General features: G+C 47.0%; 1 protein-coding gene across 2 annotated transcripts in view; it reads right to left on the bottom strand.

Moving 5' to 3' along the window:
* GRHL3 (grainyhead like transcription factor 3) overlaps positions 1-19,113 on the bottom strand; it is a 133,994-nt gene that overhangs the window by 74,491 nt on the left and 40,390 nt on the right. The window contains exon 1 of one of the 2 annotated variants that reach the window (XM_053268007.1): positions 6,530-6,671. The exons of the other annotated variant lie outside the window; for it this stretch is intronic. Coding sequence (XP_053123982.1) covers positions 6,530-6,546 — 17 coding nt within the window. The 5' untranslated portion in view covers positions 6,547-6,671. Of the gene's footprint in view, positions 1-6,529; positions 6,672-19,113 lie in introns of those variants that run through there. 2 annotated transcript variants of the gene reach the window in all.

A 19,113-nucleotide genomic window follows, 5' to 3' on the forward strand; every position in this document is an offset into this window, starting at 1 on the left:
GGAGGAGCTTCCTCCCTCAACTCGGGTTGCTGATGAGTGAGACTGCGGTGCCACATTCGGACATAATGCTGGCGCTGCAAAACTGAAGGTACAGGCAATGAAACTGACTACAAACCGAAGGTACAAACTGCCGAACTGCGGTTGCATGCATTCGGACAATCAAAAATTTCAACCGGAGGCCCCTTCAACTACAGTTTCGTGTGTCATGCGAATGTGGCCATATCCTTCCCTCTGAGACGTCTTTTTGGTTTTGAGATGCATTTCAGAATCCTGGCTCTTTGAGGCTAGCAAGCAGCTCATTTCTGTCACTTTCACAGGCAGATTCAGACAGCAAAGAATACAGATTATCCCAGAAAAATCTTAATTTGGGTGGGTGTTCATTTCATGACTTGATATGAGCAAAGAGGAAGATTGTAGGCCGAATCTACAGTGGCAGCAGAATGAACTGGCAGAAAAAACTGTGCTACTTCAGAATATAGGATGCTTCTTTTTGGTGGGGGGAGGGGGGAAGGTTTGAAAAAACCAAACTCCCTGCAAGTAATAACAATGAGATTTTACATCAAAAAGACAGCTGTAGCCCAATCTTTTGCCTGATGTGCAGATTTCCTGCTTGCAGGGAGCTTTAAAATGGGAGAACATTTTAAAGTGACCCCTCAGGTGGTATTCTACGGAGTACAGAGACACCTTGAGGTCATCCACACAATCAAAAACTGCGTTCTACCCGGGTTGGGAGCTGTGTATACTCCCAATTTTCATTTGCTTTGGAAGCAAGGTAGGAAAACCTGGGTAGAAGCGATTGTATGGAAGCAAGATAGAAGGAAGAGCTACTCAGTTTATCCTCCTCCATTGCTTTCACACAGTCACTTCTACCCAGGTTGTCCTCCTACCTTGCTTCCACACCACCAGAAATTAGGAGCACACACAGCTCCCAAACCCGGGTAGAACACAATTTTTGATTGTGTGAATGATCTCCTTTCAAAGTGGTGATTCTCTTATATTTATCAGGGGGAGATAAATTGGACCTATCCAACCCCAGCACAGAATCCCTCCAGTGGCTGTTGCTGGTATGTGCCTTAAATTTCTTTTTAGATTGTGAGCCCTTTGGAGACAGGCAGATGTCTTATTTAGGGTTGCCATACTCTGGTTTTCCAAATCCGGGTGCCTAATTTGCATATTATATAAATATTTGAAAATATGTTTTGAGCAGAATAGTGACTGCACGTTTTGCTCCATAACTCCGCTTCTACAAGGGCTAGAGCTTAGCGTTTTGTTTTTTAAATGAAAGCTGAGATCCAAGCAAATCTGGGTGGGCTAAGCAATCTGGCTGAGATGCTTAAATTCCGGGTGAAACCCAAAATTCCAGGGGGCATGGCAACTCTAGTCTTATTTATATATTTATTTATTTTATGTAAACCACTTTGAGAACTTTGGTTGAATAGTGGTTTCAAAAATATTATTATTATTATTATTATTATTATTATTATTATTATTATTATTATTAATAGTAGTAGTAGTAGTAGTAGTAGTAGTGATCAGGAGGCTGGGGCAGCACAGATGAGGGAGTGAGAGATGTGCTGGGTGGAATTCCAGTCCCCCTTTGGACACTTGTTCACACAGCGACATTTAAAGAACCTCTGAAGAGGATACTCCAGGCTAATCCTGGGAGGCTGTCAACTCTATAGGGTAATTGTCTATATCTTCTCACACAACTGGCTTATTATTAAGTAATCGCATTTGCACAGCGATAAATCATGATTTGGTAAACTGATCCCTCTACATGCACCCAGAATTTTCCAATAATCTCACTGGAGGGAAACCTGTCACCAAGGCTCGTCCCACTATTTTATTTATGTATTTAGCATATTTATATATCACCCCAAAGTGTACAATAAAACATCACTGATTAAAACTATTCTGGAAATGGTTATTGAACCCTGGGTGTTTTCTACACAGGGCTTTTAGCTTGCATCTCTTCCAGAATGGAGGGTGTGCACTCACATATTGGTCAGATTTACCCCGAAATCCCTGCAAGCCATAGGGGAGCACTTCATACACAATTCGTGTTTTTCATTGCATGTTAGAGTGTAGCCCGATTTATAATCAGGATAAAAATATCCACTTTTTGCATTGGTTTTTTTTGACAACTTTGAACTCACAGTAAAGCCTTGCAATAAACTCTAATAAAGACGCCCTGTGTCCCCCCCATCTCTCATATCTAACCTTCCTCCTCCTTCCCCATCTTGGCCCTCAGGGGGACATAACTCCCATTGCTGCTAGTGCTTCTTTCTTTCTCTTGAAAGACATCTGCAGTTATTACAGAACAGGGGTGCCCTGCCTTCTGGTCGAAACCATGAGCTCTCCCATTGATCATCTTCCTGATCAATCACTCTGAAGCGTATTCGCATCTGCAAAGCCAATCGCCACAAATTCGCATCTGCAAAGCCAATCGCACATCCATTTAGCTGAAGGCATCCAGAGAACAAACAAGCTCCCTTCTTTCCAGACCAGAGAGGAGACAAACGGTGCATTTTTATCAGCCATCAGAGATCAACACTACAAAAGGAAGAGGCCCCCACCATCCTTGGCAATTCCTTTTGAAGGTGAGAGTAACAAAACCATCCATAGTTAGATCTGGGTGACATAGCTTCTTCATTTGCATTGGTTGGTTTTTTAATCAGAACTACAGCCATATGCCTTTAAACCCACCCACCCCAACACAGCATTTGAGTGAGGAAAGGTTTCAGACCTCAAGAAAGCGAAACTCTTACTGTTCAAGGCTTTGCAAAACATGAAAGATGTGCATGCTCATTGCACAGTTTTTGACTGGTAGCTCCTTGGGGCGAGGACCTGGTTTTTCTTTATGTAGTTCTATTAAGAGCTCTGTGCACTCAAGGCAGTATATATAAAAAAAGAATGTATGAACATCTTGCAGACGGGCTACAAGTTTGCAAGTAGGTACTTGCTATTTATTTGTTTGCTTCCTTTTACATTTATATCCTGCTCTTCTTCCAAGAAGCCCATAGCAATATTTACGGCCATGTTTATCCTCACAACAACTCCATGGAAGTAGGTTAGGTGGAAAGAGAAAAGATTGATCCAGAGTCACTCAGTGAATTTCATGGCTGAATGGTCTCCCTGGTTCTAGCAGAGGTGCATCTAGGTAATTTTGGAGCCTGGACCTAAAGGCCTTTGGAGCCCCCCACTCGCCCACTGCAAGTTAAGCATAGTTTTTTAACACGTAGAGGGCACCAACCACACTACCCAGAACAGATCAAAGATGATTTGGGTGCTCCCAGGGGGTGTGGAGGCCCTGGATTTCAGCCCCAAAATCCAGGGGTGAGAACCACTATACCTCACTATGCTTCCCCCATGCTACACTGAAGGTAAGCTAAAATCATCTTGGTTCTAGCAACTTTCCTCTCACTTCCCAGGAGAGTCAGCAGAACCTTCTAGATGCAGGCACAGCAGATGTCTCTGGCTATACGACCAAGCAGCCTAATAGCCCTGAATGAAATGTGTGTGACAGAAATGACTGATCTCTCTCTCTCTCATTGTGGCACAAACTATAATCACAAAGAGGCACAGCGTCCTTCAGGACATCCCTGAAGTAGTCAGAGAAGATGAGCTGGCATAATCTTAACATTTTTTTTTTAATATCCCATCCCTACAGACAAAAAGTGGCTCACAAAAATTATACATCACAGTGAAAAAACAGCCAGAGCAATATAAAACTGGTAAAAACCAGCAAAAAAACTGAAACCCAATCCATAAAAGCCCACCAGATATAAACTGCAGATAAAAACACTAAAAAGCCTTTCTAAAGAGAAGGGTTTTCAAATACTTAAAAAAAAACCCTAAGAGAGGTGGCATGGTGAAGCTCCTCCAGGAGGGCATTCCAAAGCTGAGGGGCCACAACCAAAAAGGCCCCGTCTCTAACCCCCCCCCCCCGTCAACTGAATCTCCATCAGTGGGAAGGCTGTGAGCAGGGCCCAAGATGCTGAACGAAGGGCCCCTGGCAGATTGAATATAAATGTGAAATAAAATAAAATAATAATAATACCATACTGACAAATGCTGTCCCACAGATACCTTGGCCCCACACCACATAGGGCCTTAAATGTTAAAACTAGCACTTTGAATCTAGCCAGGGTCGGGGGGATGCAGTATCAAGAAGATATAAATATATTGTTATAAAATAAAAATAATCATGATGAGAATTATGGTGTTGACATGCTCTGAAGCAAGGGATCACCTGTGATGTCACAGGTGGGAAAGATAGGCTCCGAAAAAGAGGGGGGTAATATCTTAAAGTAGGGCACATTTGGCAGCCCTAAAATACGGCTGCCAAATCTTTCACTGGCACCCATAAATAGCTGACACACAGATACACAAACGAAGCCGTTTCCATAACCATCTCCATAAAGACGCAGAAGCAAATTGGTAGCTTTCACCTGTCTCTGTGTGTATGAAAACCACATACAGCCATAGTCATCTTTCAAAAATAAAATAAGCTAGGACAGGAAAATGTGTTCTGCTTAAAAAGGAAAAGCACAGTGAAAAGACAACTTTGAAAGACAAATGCTGGGAAATCTAGATTTGCAACCTTGCTAGATAATATGATGGCTTGCTTAGAGAGCTGGGTTGTTCCCCAAACCCCTTACTACGTGGTGATCACTGTATTGTGTGCACTGCTTGGAAGGTTAAATGATGTGTGCTGTGCTTTAAAAACACTGAATTAGGCCACAGTCTACCTGAAACAACTTTAAAATGTTTGGAAGAGTAACCAATGGTGCTTTGCATTTTGGCATAAGCTGGCTACCTTCCCGCTCAACCTCACAAAAATTCAGTGTGTAACCTGGAAGCTTGCACACTTCTACACCAAGAAGAGTTTAATCCAGAGGCCCTTTATCAGAAAGAGCATCACACTAATTCAAGGATTCCAAAGCGGCCCCCTATTGTTTTTGGCCCCATTGTTTCACATCCTTTAAATTTGTAATTCAGATCTGGGGAACCTAATACCAAATACACATGTACATGAGACAGATACCCCCCCACACAAATAAAGTGGTTTTCACTTACAACTTTCCAAAGTGCCATAAAGTATATCACACACGCTCACATGGTCTACAGTTTCTGTTTCTCCCCAGCTATAAATTTAAAGCCGATTTTCCATTGCCTTGTTCTGCTAAGCAAGTATTTTTAGGTGAATCACAGTCAAGCCAACTTCAGGGTTGCCAGGATGTCTCCCTTTGAGTACTTCTGATCTTATTATCCAAGTCAATACAAGTAGGGGATTGAAATCCTGCCAGTAATGACTCCAGACGCACCTGATGATGAAGTGCCCACAAACGCTCAAGCCCCAATAAACGTGTTAGTCCTCAAGGTGTTGTGAGTCTCTTTATTGTATTTGCTGCGACAAGCCTAAGCCTGTAATCCTATGCTCACGTACTTGGAAAGAAGGCCCATTCAACTCAGTGGGATTTACTTCTGTGCAAATATGCATAGGATTGCCCTGCACCACGAGCAGTCTTCGACACTGAATCCAAAATGTGTCATTGATTTAAAACAAGCAAGAAACTTTAGATTCAAGATTCCAGTACTACAAGCCCATACCTGCCAACACGCTCCCATTTTCCAGGTGAATGAGAAAATAGGGACATGTTGGCAGGTATGCAAGCCACAATTCTCTACTCTTGAGTAGGTCTATTAAAGACAATGGAGCCACTCTGCAAAAAGCCCACATCTCTAATTTACTGAACAATGTCACTGGGAATTAATTTCACGAGTCCCCTCCACTCCACACTTTTAACAATATTTGAAAACCAAAACTTCAGAAAAAGTTTTAAATCTTATGCACAGGTACTTTGTGATGGACCTTCTTTAAATAATCTCAGAGTGCCCCCCCCCGCCAAGTCCATTCTGAACAACATTCCATAATTCCATTGCAATGTTCTGTAACTTAGGAAGACCCCCTGGACCACTGTACACATCCAAAGGAAAGCCTGACTGAGCCATAACAATAAACGAGAATCCTATCCAAAATCCTATCCATTCAAGAGAATTCTAACTGAGAAATCATTGTTACTTAGAATTATAGAAGAACTGAAAAGTGGGGAGAAACATATCCTCCAACAGACAGTTTTCAACATTTAGAAGTTTGGGAGACAGTCAAACCAAAGTTAAGCACTTTCAAGTCCAATTTATTTCAGTGTGGAAGTGAAGTACACACTTGATTTTCACCCCCTGAAAAAGTTTTTCAGCAGTGATTCTGCCCAGAAAATAGTGACATTGCTTAAAAAAAAAACAAACACCTTAACAGGATATGGAAATTGCACGCACGCGCACACACACACCCTAAAGGTTTTCTGTTAATACCAGAAAACTCCAAACATAGAAAGTCTATTTCTTCCCTTATTAGTTGCTAGAGAAACTTCCATCTTCTGTCATATGAAGGACAGTCTCTCCGTTGAAATCCTTCTCCACATACATACACTCTCTTACTCAGGATAATCAAAAGCAATTGACTTACTCAACTTCATTAGACATCTTTCCCCCAGAGTCGTCCAATTCCGTGCTGGCAATCAAATCTTTAGGTTTTCTCTTCTTGCCTCTCCTAGTACCTTCTAAACAGACACATCACCTGTAATGTGAAGGGTCTGAATCATGTTAGAGGTTTATGTTGTGCAGGCATTCTGCTGACAGGTAGGTTCTCGGGATTCATGCTCCTGATTGGCTGGAGGAGACAGGTGCCAGAAGACAGGTACACTCAGCAGGTGCTGCAGTTAACCCTTTGCAACCTCGCCGGTGAGCTGCTGATTTGCCTGTTTCTGAAGGGAAGATCCTCGAGGGACAAAGACATGAGAGAGAAAAAGGAGTGCATTCTCTTTTGGAAGAATTAGTTTTGTGTTCATTATCAGTATTGTGGACTTTAGGCACTGCTATGTGACACTGTCCACAAAATGGGTCATTGTTGTGACATGTGGGAGTTGGTGTTCCTTCTGCTGTGACAAAAAAAGTCACCTTTTGCCACATGAATCTTTTTTGCCACAGCAGAAACATGCACAGCGTGCATTTGCTACATGCATCGTGCAGTGTCTCTTGGGGAGAAAGGGGGTCTGCATGCAGAGTGGGGGTAACCAGCCACAAAGAGGAGCCAAGACTCCAGTGCCTTTAATCATTATGCAGAAGGGGGGGAGGGATTTTGACAGGGGCAGCTTTTCTCATCCCTGCAGCACGATGGCAGGAGAAGCTGCACCACAGAAAATTCTCTCTTCTACACAACTAATAAACAAAATGAAACAAACAAACAAAAAACCTAGAAGCCTTGTAGTGCATTTGGTCACCCAGATAGAGATCGTGCCAGTGCTCTTAAGATGCTGTCATCGCCACCTTTGCCTCTTCTTTCAGATATTTGCTCTAGTTATAGGAAGATGCCATATACTGAGTCAGACCACGGGTCCATCTGGTTCAGTATTGTCTACACAGACTGGCAGCGGCTTCTCCAAGGTTGCAAGCAAGAATCTCTCTCAGCCCTATCTTGGAGATGCTGCCAGGGAGGGAACGTGGGACCTTCTGCTCTTCCCAGAGCAGACCCATCCCCTAAGGGGGAATATCTTATGGTATTCACATGTAGCCTCCCATTCAAATGCAAACCAGGACAGATCCTGCTTAGCAAAGGGAACAATTCATGCTTGCAATGGTTCTACCAAAGACAACCACAGGGCTCTGTGGTTGCCAGGAGTCGATACCGACTCGACAGCACACTTTACCTTTACCGCCAGACCAGCTCTCCTTGTTCTTCCTATGCTGCCTTGGATGCCCTTTCCCCTTTTCTATAGTTCAATTTAAACATGACAACAGCTATGCCAAAAGAAGTTACCTGGGCACTACTGCACATGCTTTACACCGGAGTTCCAGACCATGGCTCCCCAGAAGTTGTTGGACGACAAGTCCCATCATCCCCTGTGGCAGGGGGATGATGGGAATCGTAGTCAAACACCTGGGGGCTCAGGGGTTGGGGACCCCTGGTCTAGCATCTCCTTCAAACTGGGTTGCCCCTCCTGCACATGCCCTCTAATCATGCCAGGGGTCCATCGCCCGGGAAGGCCCTCCTCTGGAGTGTTAACAATGCACATGAAGCAGCCGAAGGTTCCGTTTAGAAGAGCTGATAGGTGCATGCAATAGTGCACAGGTGCAACTTAAGCCAGGTGTTTGTGATGCACGGGGTCCCTTCTTCTTGCCCCTGGCGCTGCATTTAAATTGGACCTATATAGCATGGTTTTGCTTTTGTAGAAGTCCGTCGTCAATTCAAGCTCTTCATAGCTGCAGCTAATTCATGCAGACACGGCTCTTCCCCACGGTGTAGGAATGCATCATAAATATTTAGAGGAGAGAAGGCAAGAAATCTGCCTGCTTTTTGTATATATTGTTTTCTCTTGCGGGATGGGGTGGGGGCAGAATTTATCTCACAATGCCATGAACCACTGCAAAGAACCATTCCTGATGCCCTTTTCTTTCTGTGTCAGAGACAGTTTTAGCCACTATTTTTGATCCCTTGTTGAGTCACTGATTGCTAAAAGTGAACATAGGAACAGAGGGAGCTGCCTATACCGAGCTAGACTCTTGGGCCATCAAGCTCAATATTACCTACACTGACTGGCAGCAACTTTTTCAAAGTTTCAGGCAGGCGTCTTTCCCAGCCCTACCTTGGAGATGCTGCCAGGGATTGAACCTGGGATCTTCCACGTGCCAAGCAGAGGCTCTACCACTGAGTTACGGCTCCATCTCCTAAGGGGAATACTTTACAGAACTGCTCATGTCCAAATGCAAACCCTGGCAGTCCCTGCTTAGCAAAGGGAACGGTTCATGCATCCTGCCACAAAACTTATCCAAGAGTGCAAAGAGACCAGCTCTCCGACACAAAGACAGCTGTGGGTAGGCTGCCCATCAAGAGGTTATGGGGACCTTGCAGGTAAGGCCACAGACTGTGGTGTGAAGGACAAACCGGCATGAGGAGATAAGGGGAGTTCCATTGGAGGACAAGCTGCAGATATAGGCCCGGTTCAGATGAAATACAGAACCGTGGGTCCAGTAGTTCCGTGGTTCCACATCCCCTTCCCCTTGTTCTCTCTTCTGCGTCCAGTCATACTGGAGAGTGGGCTCTCTGCAGTCAACTAGAGGTGTGCATGAAACCGGCATGCCAGGGGCATGACCAGGCCATGCAGATGGCCTCCAAAATGGCGACCGCCAGTACAAAGAGGCCTGGAACGGGCTGAAAATGGACTAAAACGGCCTGAACCTGGCCAAATGGAGACCGGGGGAGGCCATAGGAACATAGGAAGCTGCCATATACTGAGTCAGACCATGGGTCCATCTAGCTCAGTATTGTCTACACACAGACTGGCAGTGGCTTCTCAAAGGTTGTAGGCAGGAGTGTCTCTCAGCCCTGTCTTGGAGATGCTGCCAGGGAGGGAACTTGGAACTTAGATGCTCTTCCCAGAGCAGCTCCATCCCCTGATGGGGAAGATCTTACAGTGCTCACACATGTAGTCTCCCTTTCATATGCAACCAGGGCGGACCCTGCTTAGCTAAGGGGACAAGTCATGCTTGCGACCACAAGACCAGCTCTCCTCTCCTCAGGCCAGCGGGGGAGGGAGAACCCCTGGAGATCTTCCATGGCTGCAGCAGTGCCCCCCACCCGAGGCAGTGAGTTTTTAAAAAATCTGTTAGAACCCCCGGACCGGCTGGGGCGGAGTCCAGCTCTAGGTTGAGCTCACGGCGAGCCCACGAGCCGGCCAGGTTCGATGGCGAACCAGCTCGAACTGGAGCCGCTTTGCATATCCCGACAGTCAACGAGACTGCAGAGAGGCGGGGGAGCTGGCTGAAGGACAGCGCACACAACCAATAGCAGCCGGAGCGAGGGAGGAGCTTCTACCCTCAACTCTGGTTGGCTGTGAAGGCAAACTGTTCTCCCTGCATCAGAAATACTTCGGTCGCTGTTGAAATGTAGTTTACGGTGGCGTAACTTAATGCAAACCGAAGGTAACAAATGGACTTAGAGGAGGGAAACTCCGGGTCCATTTTTCCTTTTAACTCTAGTTCCCCAGATCTGGACCTTTGGCTAGCAGTACCGGAGGTGAACAGACCTCTGGTTTTGTGTTTCGTCTGAATCCAGCCATAGTATTCCATGAGCCAGTCCCCCTTAGTAAAGTGAGACTAGGTTCCACCATGGCTCTAATCAGTATACCAGTTTCCAAACATCCAAATTCCAAATCCATGAGTTATGAGGAAAATGTCTTATGGATTTCCTTCTGCACATCATTCCTGTCACTGTGCTTCTGTCCTGTTTCCTGGTACACCCAACAGGAGTTACTCCGTCAGGCTGTTCAGGAGGAAGTCTATGTTTAGAAGGAAGTCCAATATCATTTTCAATTATTTCTTCTTTTATTAGTTACTTTATATATTTTTTAAAATCCCACCTCATTTCTAAAGAGTATCTCAAGCGGTTCAAAGCTATATTGAAGACCCGTAGATACAACAAACTCAGTAGAACAACAATAAAGTCATCATAACGAGAGGGTTAATAAAACCAACCTCATTTAAAACACACCTTGGAGCCAAAAGCCATGATTATCAAACAGCAGACGCCACTTATAAAACATCAGAGGCCATTGATAAAATATCAGAGATCAGGGAAGACCTTCTCGAAAAAGAAAAGGCTTAAACTGCTGTTAAAATGTAACTGGGGAGATCAAGAGGCAGGGAGTTCCAGAGGGTTGGGCTCCTACAGAGAAGCCTTGCTCATGCATCGTCACCAGCGAGATTCAGAAGGCAGCAGGACACAACAAGAAGTCTCTCTGAAAGATCTTGCAGACTTGGCAGAACTATGTGGGAGTAGGCAATCGCTCCAGTGACCTGGTCCAAAGCCAGCACTACTCAACTTAGGCCCTCCAGCTTTTGCTGAACTACAACTGGCCGATAGTCAGGGATGATGGGAGTTGTCGTCCAACATCTGCAGAAGGGCCAAAGTTGTGCAGCCTGGTCCTAAGCCATTATTACATTTATATCCTTTCTTTCTTCCACAATGGAACTCCAGACAGCATGCATCGCAGCAGTGGAGGCTGGTGAGGGTGGCGGCGAGAGAGACCTTTAAAAGTCTTAACGGACGATACTGCCAGACCCCGGATGCTTACGCCACTCACCTGGCCGCAGCGCATGCACAGTGGCCAGGTGAGTATCGTAGGTGGGACAGCTAGCCATCACACAGGATGCTGGGCACAGGGGCCGCTATGCCCGTGGCATCCAGGTGCCGGTGATATCCTCTGTTAAGACTTTCACCACCTCCCCCCAGGCTACTCTCGCGGCCACCACTGCATAGGAGTTCCAGGGGGGTCTCCCAGGGGCGTAACTATAGGGGGGCAGGGGGGCACGTGCCCCGGGCGCCACCCCGGCGGGTCATGTGGGGGGCGCCAAAAAGTGCCCCCCGCACGCCCCTGGATCGCCCGCTGAGTGTGGCGGCGGGCGGGCGGCGACGTTGGCGATGGCCTGTAGCAGGCCGAGCGGCGGTGCAGTGGCGCCGCTCTGCAGTAGTTCTCGGCAGGCGATCCGCCGCGCCGCCACTTGGCCCGCTACAGGCCATCACCAACTCCGCCGCACGCACGCCGCCAAATTGCTGCCAAATCGCCACCACCAGGTATGTAGGGGCCGAGGGGGGTGGCGGGTGGGACGCCATTTCAGGGCCGGCCAGCCCTGGGCGCCGTTTCCTCCCGATATGCCACTGGGATCTCCCATCTTGGCACTGAGCAGACCTAAACCACTTCAGCAAAGTGGCCCCATCATGTGCCTTCAGACCACGCTCAAAAAACCCTAAGACCATTGTTTCCTTAAGACCAGGGTTCTCAAGCTTGGGTCCCAGAGAGGTGGTTGGACTACAACTCCCATCTTCCCCAACCACAATGGCCAACAGCCTAGATGAACTAAGTCAATAGTTTCCTTAAGACCAGGGTCCTCACGCTTGGCTCCCCAGAAGTGGTTGGATCACAACTCCCATCACCCCCGGTCACAAGGGCCAACGGCCTAAATGACCTATCGTTTCCTTAAGACCCCTTGTGGCAAGGGATGGTGGGAGTTGTCATCCAACAGCTTCTGGGAACCCAAGCGAGAGAACCCTGCCTAGGCTCCTGTTCTCTATGGAGACCATCAGCCTACTGAATACCCTCTCCTGGGCGCTTTCCAGATTGCGACCACAGTGTTGCAACAGGCCCCTCATGTGTGCTTCCGTACTGCCTGTGTTTTGACATCTCAGCCCCGACGTCGTAAGGAAGGTGCCGTTCATATTTCCAACGCCTTCTTCCAGATGTGATTGCTGCATCACAGCCCAATAATGTTGCAGCTGTGTTGCAAAAACAAAACAAAACAACTTGATTTGCCCGTTGTCGGAGGCTTGCCCCCTTACAACGGGTCTCTAATGCGGTTTGAATCTGATGCCACAAAACGTTGCAGTGTACACCACTTTTTGCGGTGTTAGTCAATGATATATCGATCTTGTGTCATTACAACCTGCCTGTAATGACCACAGTTCCTACTCTCACCTGGCATCTGAGGAAGTGGGTTATACCCTGTGAAAGCTCCGGCATTAAAATATTAGTTAGTCTAAAAGGCCTTATTCTTTTGTCTCAGTTGTGTGTAGGATGTGAACTTTGCCTCCCGGGCTCTTTCAGCCTGGCAGCAAATGCAGGGAAGGAGAAGTGGAGATTTATGCAAGAGAAACAAAACTCATGGAGTATTCAAGCGCTTTCTCTCCTCCTGGATAGTTTCTGTCACCCACGTTGCCAGCAGAAGGAGGGATAGGCGCCTGATTCACTTCGCGATGGAAGGCGTGTTGGAACAGGCCTGCTAAAAAGGAAGAAAAAGGTCCCTCTCTTTCATTCCCTCCTCTGCTGCCTCCTCCTCCTATTTAATCTGCATTCGCTCATCCACCCACCTTCAGCCACAGCCAAGAAGCAAATGTGGCATGTTTCTGTCTTCTCCCATTTGGGAAGGAAGCATGCAGCTGAGGACATCTTCTGAAAAGAGTTTCCCACCAAGTTGCAAAAGCTCATCACTGGAAGTAGAGATGCAGAACCCCTAGGGTGCAGACCCCCCCCCCCAGCATAGGGTGATATGATTCTTATAGGTGATTCTTAGGTGGTGGTGATCTGGATAGCCTGATTTGCATATTATGCAAATTATGTGGCAACTGTTTTGCATTTTTAAATTGATTTGACAGCGTTGTCTACTTTCCCCTCCTTCTCTGCCCTCCCATGTGATCGGATCCAGAGTAAAATCCGGGCAATCCGGGCAACACCTTTGAAATCCATGTAAATCTGGGTGGAATTTAGCAGCTGGGTGGAGTTGTCAAAATCCGGGGGCTACCCTAAATTCTGGGGCACATGGCAACCCTATTCTTAGGTGATTCTTCTTCTTCTTGGTGATTCTCGTTCTTCTTAGGTGGTGATTCTGGTGATTCTTAGGTGATTTTTAGGGTGGTATGATTCTTAGGGTGATATGATTCTCTTTGCTTGATTCCCCCTTAACCCATAGGATGCAGAACTGCACCTAAGCAACTGAAGAGTACCCCTCCACATTTTACTCTCCTCTGTCACCCATGCCTCAGTCATGGCACGTAGGGATTATTGCAAGGCACTTTATGTGGGGCTGCCTTTTCAAAGGATTCGGAAGCTACAGATGGTGCAGAATGCAGCTGCCAGATTGATTGTTGGGACCATGTTACGGAAGTCTTGAAGGCACAGCTCTGGCTGCCTGCTTGTTTCTGGGGACAATTCAAAGCCTTAAACAGCTTGGGCCCTGGCTATCTCAGAGACCCCCTGCTCCTGGTTGAATCTATCCACTTGACCTGATCGGCTGGGAGGGCTCTCTTCCATGTGCCAACACCTGCAGCTTTCCCAGACAGCAGGTGTTACTGTTTTCTACGGGTTTATATTTGGCCAAAAGAACTGATGCAAAAAATGGGTTTTTTACCCCGGACATAAATCGAGCTAAGCTCTAATGTGCAATGAAGAACCCGAATCGTGTCTGAAGTGCTCCCCAATATCTCGCATGGAATCCGGCCAATATGTGAATGCACACCCTCCATTCTGAACTAAAAGCCCCGTCTGGAAATGCTCTTGCTGAGGTCATGGGACAGGGCCTCCTCAGCGATTGCCCTCAGGCTGTGGAACTCACCCATTGCTGCGATCTGCCTGAATCCCTCTCTCCCAGCCTTTCAGAGGCAACTAGAGACTGCTCTTTTTATCCAGGCTTTTAGCCAATGAGTGGTCCCTCCCTGCTCTATCTCTTTTAGAATGTATGAGGCGTGGGGGGAATCAGTGTAGTTGTGTTTGTTTGTTTGGCACATTTCTATACTGCCCCAAAGACGAATCGCTGGGCGGTTTACAATGTAAAACAGAACCACCATTAAAATGCTAACAGAATTACTGTCAAACCATTTAAAATAGAGATAAAACCTCTACCTTAAACTTCGAAACGATACATCTTCTAGGGTTGTTTTTATCTCGTCGCAAACTTCCCTGGGGTCTTAGGGCAAAAGGCAGTATAAAAATTTACATAAAAACAAATAAATACATGTCTCTACTCCCCGAAACATGTTGGCCAGCATCCTGACCAATGCTGTGCACATACAGCCAGAGTGCCCCAGAAGCCAGAGTGCTTGTTCCTTTGGGCTGCAGGCAGAGGCAGCATTAAACAGGATGCCAATGGCTCCTGTAACGGGGGTTTCCAGATGTTATTGACTACAATTCTCATCATCCTCAGCTGCAGTGGCCACTGTTGACTACAGTGGTCGCTGTGGTTAACAACATTTGGGAATCCCTGTTATAGGGACCATGGATGCCAGCTGTTTTCCTGCCCCCCAAGTGTCTTTCCTCCTTCCCCCAAGTGCTTCTCTCCCCCTCAAGCTTTTCCTCTGTCTGTACCCCTGTTTGGAAAAGGGGATAGAAGACGATGGGGAGGGGATATGGCTGCCGCTCAGGTGCCCACAGCAGACCTATCACCTCTCAAAACCTGACTTGGACTACTTCACTCATGCTTATTTTTTAAAGATATGCATCTAAGTCCAGGCTGCACAACTTTGGACCGCCTGCAGATGTTGGACTACAACACCCATCGCCCCCTGCTCATTGGACACTGTGGCTGGGGATGATGGGAGTTGTAGTCCAACATCTGCAGGAGGGCTGAAGCTGTGCAGCCCTGATCTTTGTTAGTAGAGGTTGTTTGTTTGTTTGTTTTTAAGAGTATGCCCCCAGCTTCAATGTGTGGGTCAGGGGTGTAGGGAAGTGGAAGGCACCCCGAGGCAAGATTTCAGGCAGCAACCTACCACCACATGAACCATGATCCCTGTCACTGCCAGCAGCCTGCCTCACATAGGAACATAGGAAGCTGCCATATACTGAGTCAGACCATTGGTCTATCTGGCTCAGTACCGTCTACCCAGACTGGCAGCAGTTTCTCCAAGGCTGCAGGCAGGAATCTCTCTCAGGCCTATCTGGAAATACCAGGGAGGGAACCTGGAACATTCTGCCTGCATGCAGGCAGGTTCTCTTCTCAAACATGGAGTCTCCCATTCAAATGAGAACCAGGGTGGGCCCTGCCTAGCAAAGGCCTTGGCTGGAAGCACCTACCCAACTCCATGCCACTTGCTGCAGTTCAATGATATCACCCGGCCAGCGCGCTGCCCCACTGCTAGTGTGAGAACAGGCCTGCCTTAAAGGGGCTCCCTGTTCTCACTGGGATGGGCAACTCCATGCGGGTTCAGTGACGCTGCCAGGTCAGGGATGGGCAAATTTAGCCCTCCAGCAGTTGCTGAACTACAACTCCCATCAACCTCAGCCACAATAAATTGTGGCTGGGGCTGATGGGAGTTGTGATGGGAGTTGTAGTTCAACAACATATGGAGGGCCAAGTTGGCCCATCCCTGACCTGGCAGCCACATTTTGTATTGACACACCAGAAGTCTATACCATTTCCTGGGGGGCTCTCAGTGAGCAGGTACTTTTCACATACCTTTGTGGTAAAATGGCTGCCAGTCACGCTGTGCACACAAAAGTAGAAAATGAGAGAGAGAGAGAGAGAGAGTTGGAAGGACAGAATCTGGTACACTGCCCTGGACACTGGGTGATCAACCTCCACTAAGGAGGAATGTAACTTTGTGTGCATTCACCCTTCACTTGAATGGCCCCCTCCAATATATGGGCTCTTTCATCTCCTCTAGTTTTATACATGCAAAGATTTTTATCTTTTTTGGGTAGGGATTTCTTTGTTGACACTCAGCTGCCACCCCTCGCCCCATCTGAAATCTTGGGCCCTAAGCATAGGCTGGCCACCTGAGAGAGACCAAGACCTGGGAGTTTTCCACGCCCGGCTTTCAGCCCGTATCTCCTCCAGAATCGAGCGGGCGCATTCACATATCAGCCAGATTTACTCCAAAGTCCCTGCAAACTATCGGGGAGCTCTTCACACACGATTCAGGTTTTTCACTGCTCATTAGAGTGCAAGCCGATTTATATCCAGGGTTAAAAAAAAATCGACTTTTTGCATCAGGTTGTTTTGGATAGCGTTGTGTTTGAAGTAAAGCAAAACCCCCTGGGTGGAGAACTCCCTGGGAAGAGAGACAGTTTTATCCCACGGCCAGCAGGCAAAAGCCTGACAAATGAAGCAGGCCCATCCAGTAAGAGAAAAGATCCTGTCCCTATTAGACAGACAGACTTACCCTCTAGCTGTGTCTATTTAAAGGGGGCTGTACCTGTTTTCTCACTCCGTGTACAGTACTGTGTACAGTCCTGGGTGCTGCACTTGAAGAAGGGTGTAGTCATACTGGAATCGGCTCCCACAAGAGCTGGTCTGGTGGTAGCAAGCATGATTTATCCCCTTAGCTAAGCAGGGTCTGCCCTGGTTGAATATGAATGGGAGACTAGAAATGTGAGCACTGGGAGAGATTCCCCTCAGGGGATGGAGCCGCTCTGGGAAGAGCATCTAGGGTCCAAGTTCCCTCCCTGGCAGCTTCTCCAAGATAGGGCTGAGAGAGATCCCTGCCTGCAACCTTGGAGAAGCCGCCGCCAGTCTGTGAAGACAGTACTGAGCTAGGTAGACCAATGGTCTGACTCAGTATATGGCAGCTTCCAGCATACAGTAGCTGGTTTGTTAAAACCAAAAACCAAAAACACCTGATATTGAACTTGAGTGAAAATATTGAATGTGCAAGTAAAATACCATACAGTTGGCAACCTCAGGGCTCAGGGCTCTCTTAAAAGGAAAATTTAGAATGACACAGTGGTACATATTCTTGTATGTAGCATGCACAGTTTCAACTCATAACGTTCGTATTTTCCTTGTCTGCGCATGGACACTTTGCTGCATAGAGTCACATCCCATCACATTGAGAAGCCTACACAGAGTGGGAGAAAATTCTCAGAACTGGGAAGCTGACAGCACTATTGCAGAAGAGGGCGATATCCCTTGGGGAAGACGCTACAGGGAGTAGCAGTGGAGTCAGCACCAGGAGGTGGAGAAATGGTTCGATCAGGGTTTTTGGGGGGGGGGGGAGAGGAGCTCGGATTACTCACTTGACTTACTTGCTACCAGTCACTTTTTATTTCAGCTAGCACAACTTTTGTATGATTTGGATTTTTGAATTGCACAGATGTTCTTTTAGAACTGGACTTTTGGGGGGGGGGTACACCACACATTTTGTGATTGGATGCACGCTAAAAAAAAACCGCACACGCAAAAACCTCTGCCATGGCCGTCTGAGATGGGATGAGGTTAAACAAAACAAAACAATTCAATTTAGAGAGAAAAAGCACAGCAAGATGCAGACCTTCCAGAGATTTTTAAGAGAACTTCTTCACCATGAGCCCCACTGCCTGCTAAGATCATCTGGAGAGGTTTGCTTGCGGCTGCTGCCAATTTATCTGCTGGCTACTTGGGAACAGGCCTTCACACACACACACACACACACACACAGGGAGAGAGCAGTGTACTACATACTTAAGTTTCTCCTCACAACACAACCCTGTGAAGTAGGTTAGGCTGAGAGAGAAGTGACTGGCCCAGAGTCACCCAGCTAGTCTCATGGCTGAATGGGGATTTGAATTTGGGTCTCTCTGGTCCTAGTCCAGCACTCTAACCATTACACCACGCTGGCTTCACAGTCCCTGGACTTTGGAATGCGCTCCCTGTTGAAATAAGAGCCTAATCATTTCTGGCAGCTTTTAAAAAGGCACCGAAGACACATTTATTCACCCAGGCTTTTAATGAGATTTATAGTTTTGAATCATTTTAATTCTGGGTTCTAAATGTTTTTAATCTTTTACATGATTTTAATTGTTGATTGATTTAATGTTTTAAATGATTTTAATTGTAAACCTCTCAGAGATGCAAGTTTTGGGCGGTATAGAAATATTTTAAATACATACATACATACATACATACATACATACATATAGACGATCAGGTGAAATGGCTTAAAGAGAAAGAGAATGGAGAAGGTGAAATGAGACGGGGTGGAGAGCTGGTCTTGCGGTCGCGAGCATGAATTGCCCCATTGCTAAGTAGGGTTCTCTTTGGTTTGCATTTGGATGGGTGACTTACATGTGAGCGCTGTCTGCTGTGAGATTAGGGTATGATTAGCTCAGTGCCATAGCTAATCTTCCTGCATGCTGAAGGAGTCAGGTCCAATCCCTGGCATTTCCAGGTATGAACACAGGAAGCTGCCTTCTACCAGTTAGACCCTTGGTCCATCTTGCTCAGTATGGTCTCCACTGACTGGCAGAGGCTCTCCCAGTTTCTCTCTCCAGGTTTCCAGGTGGGAGTTTTCCCCAGCCTTACCTGGGGATGCCAAGGAGTGAAGCTAGGACCTTCTGCATCCAAGCATGCAGATGCTCTTCCGCTAAGCTATGGCCCAGCTATGGCCTTTGGGATGTTGCGCTTCAAAAGGACAGAGCGTGAACTACACGTTGAAGCGATTCTCACAATCACTGAAAAGCAGGCTACGAGAGCTTAGCCCGCTTTCCAGGGATCGTGGGAGCCACCAGGCTTGCAGGTGAGCTCCCAAGGAGG

Source organism: Hemicordylus capensis, chromosome 7 (assembly GCF_027244095.1).
Source record: "Hemicordylus capensis ecotype Gifberg chromosome 7, rHemCap1.1.pri, whole genome shotgun sequence".
Taxonomy (NCBI): domain Eukaryota; kingdom Metazoa; phylum Chordata; class Lepidosauria; order Squamata; family Cordylidae; genus Hemicordylus; species Hemicordylus capensis.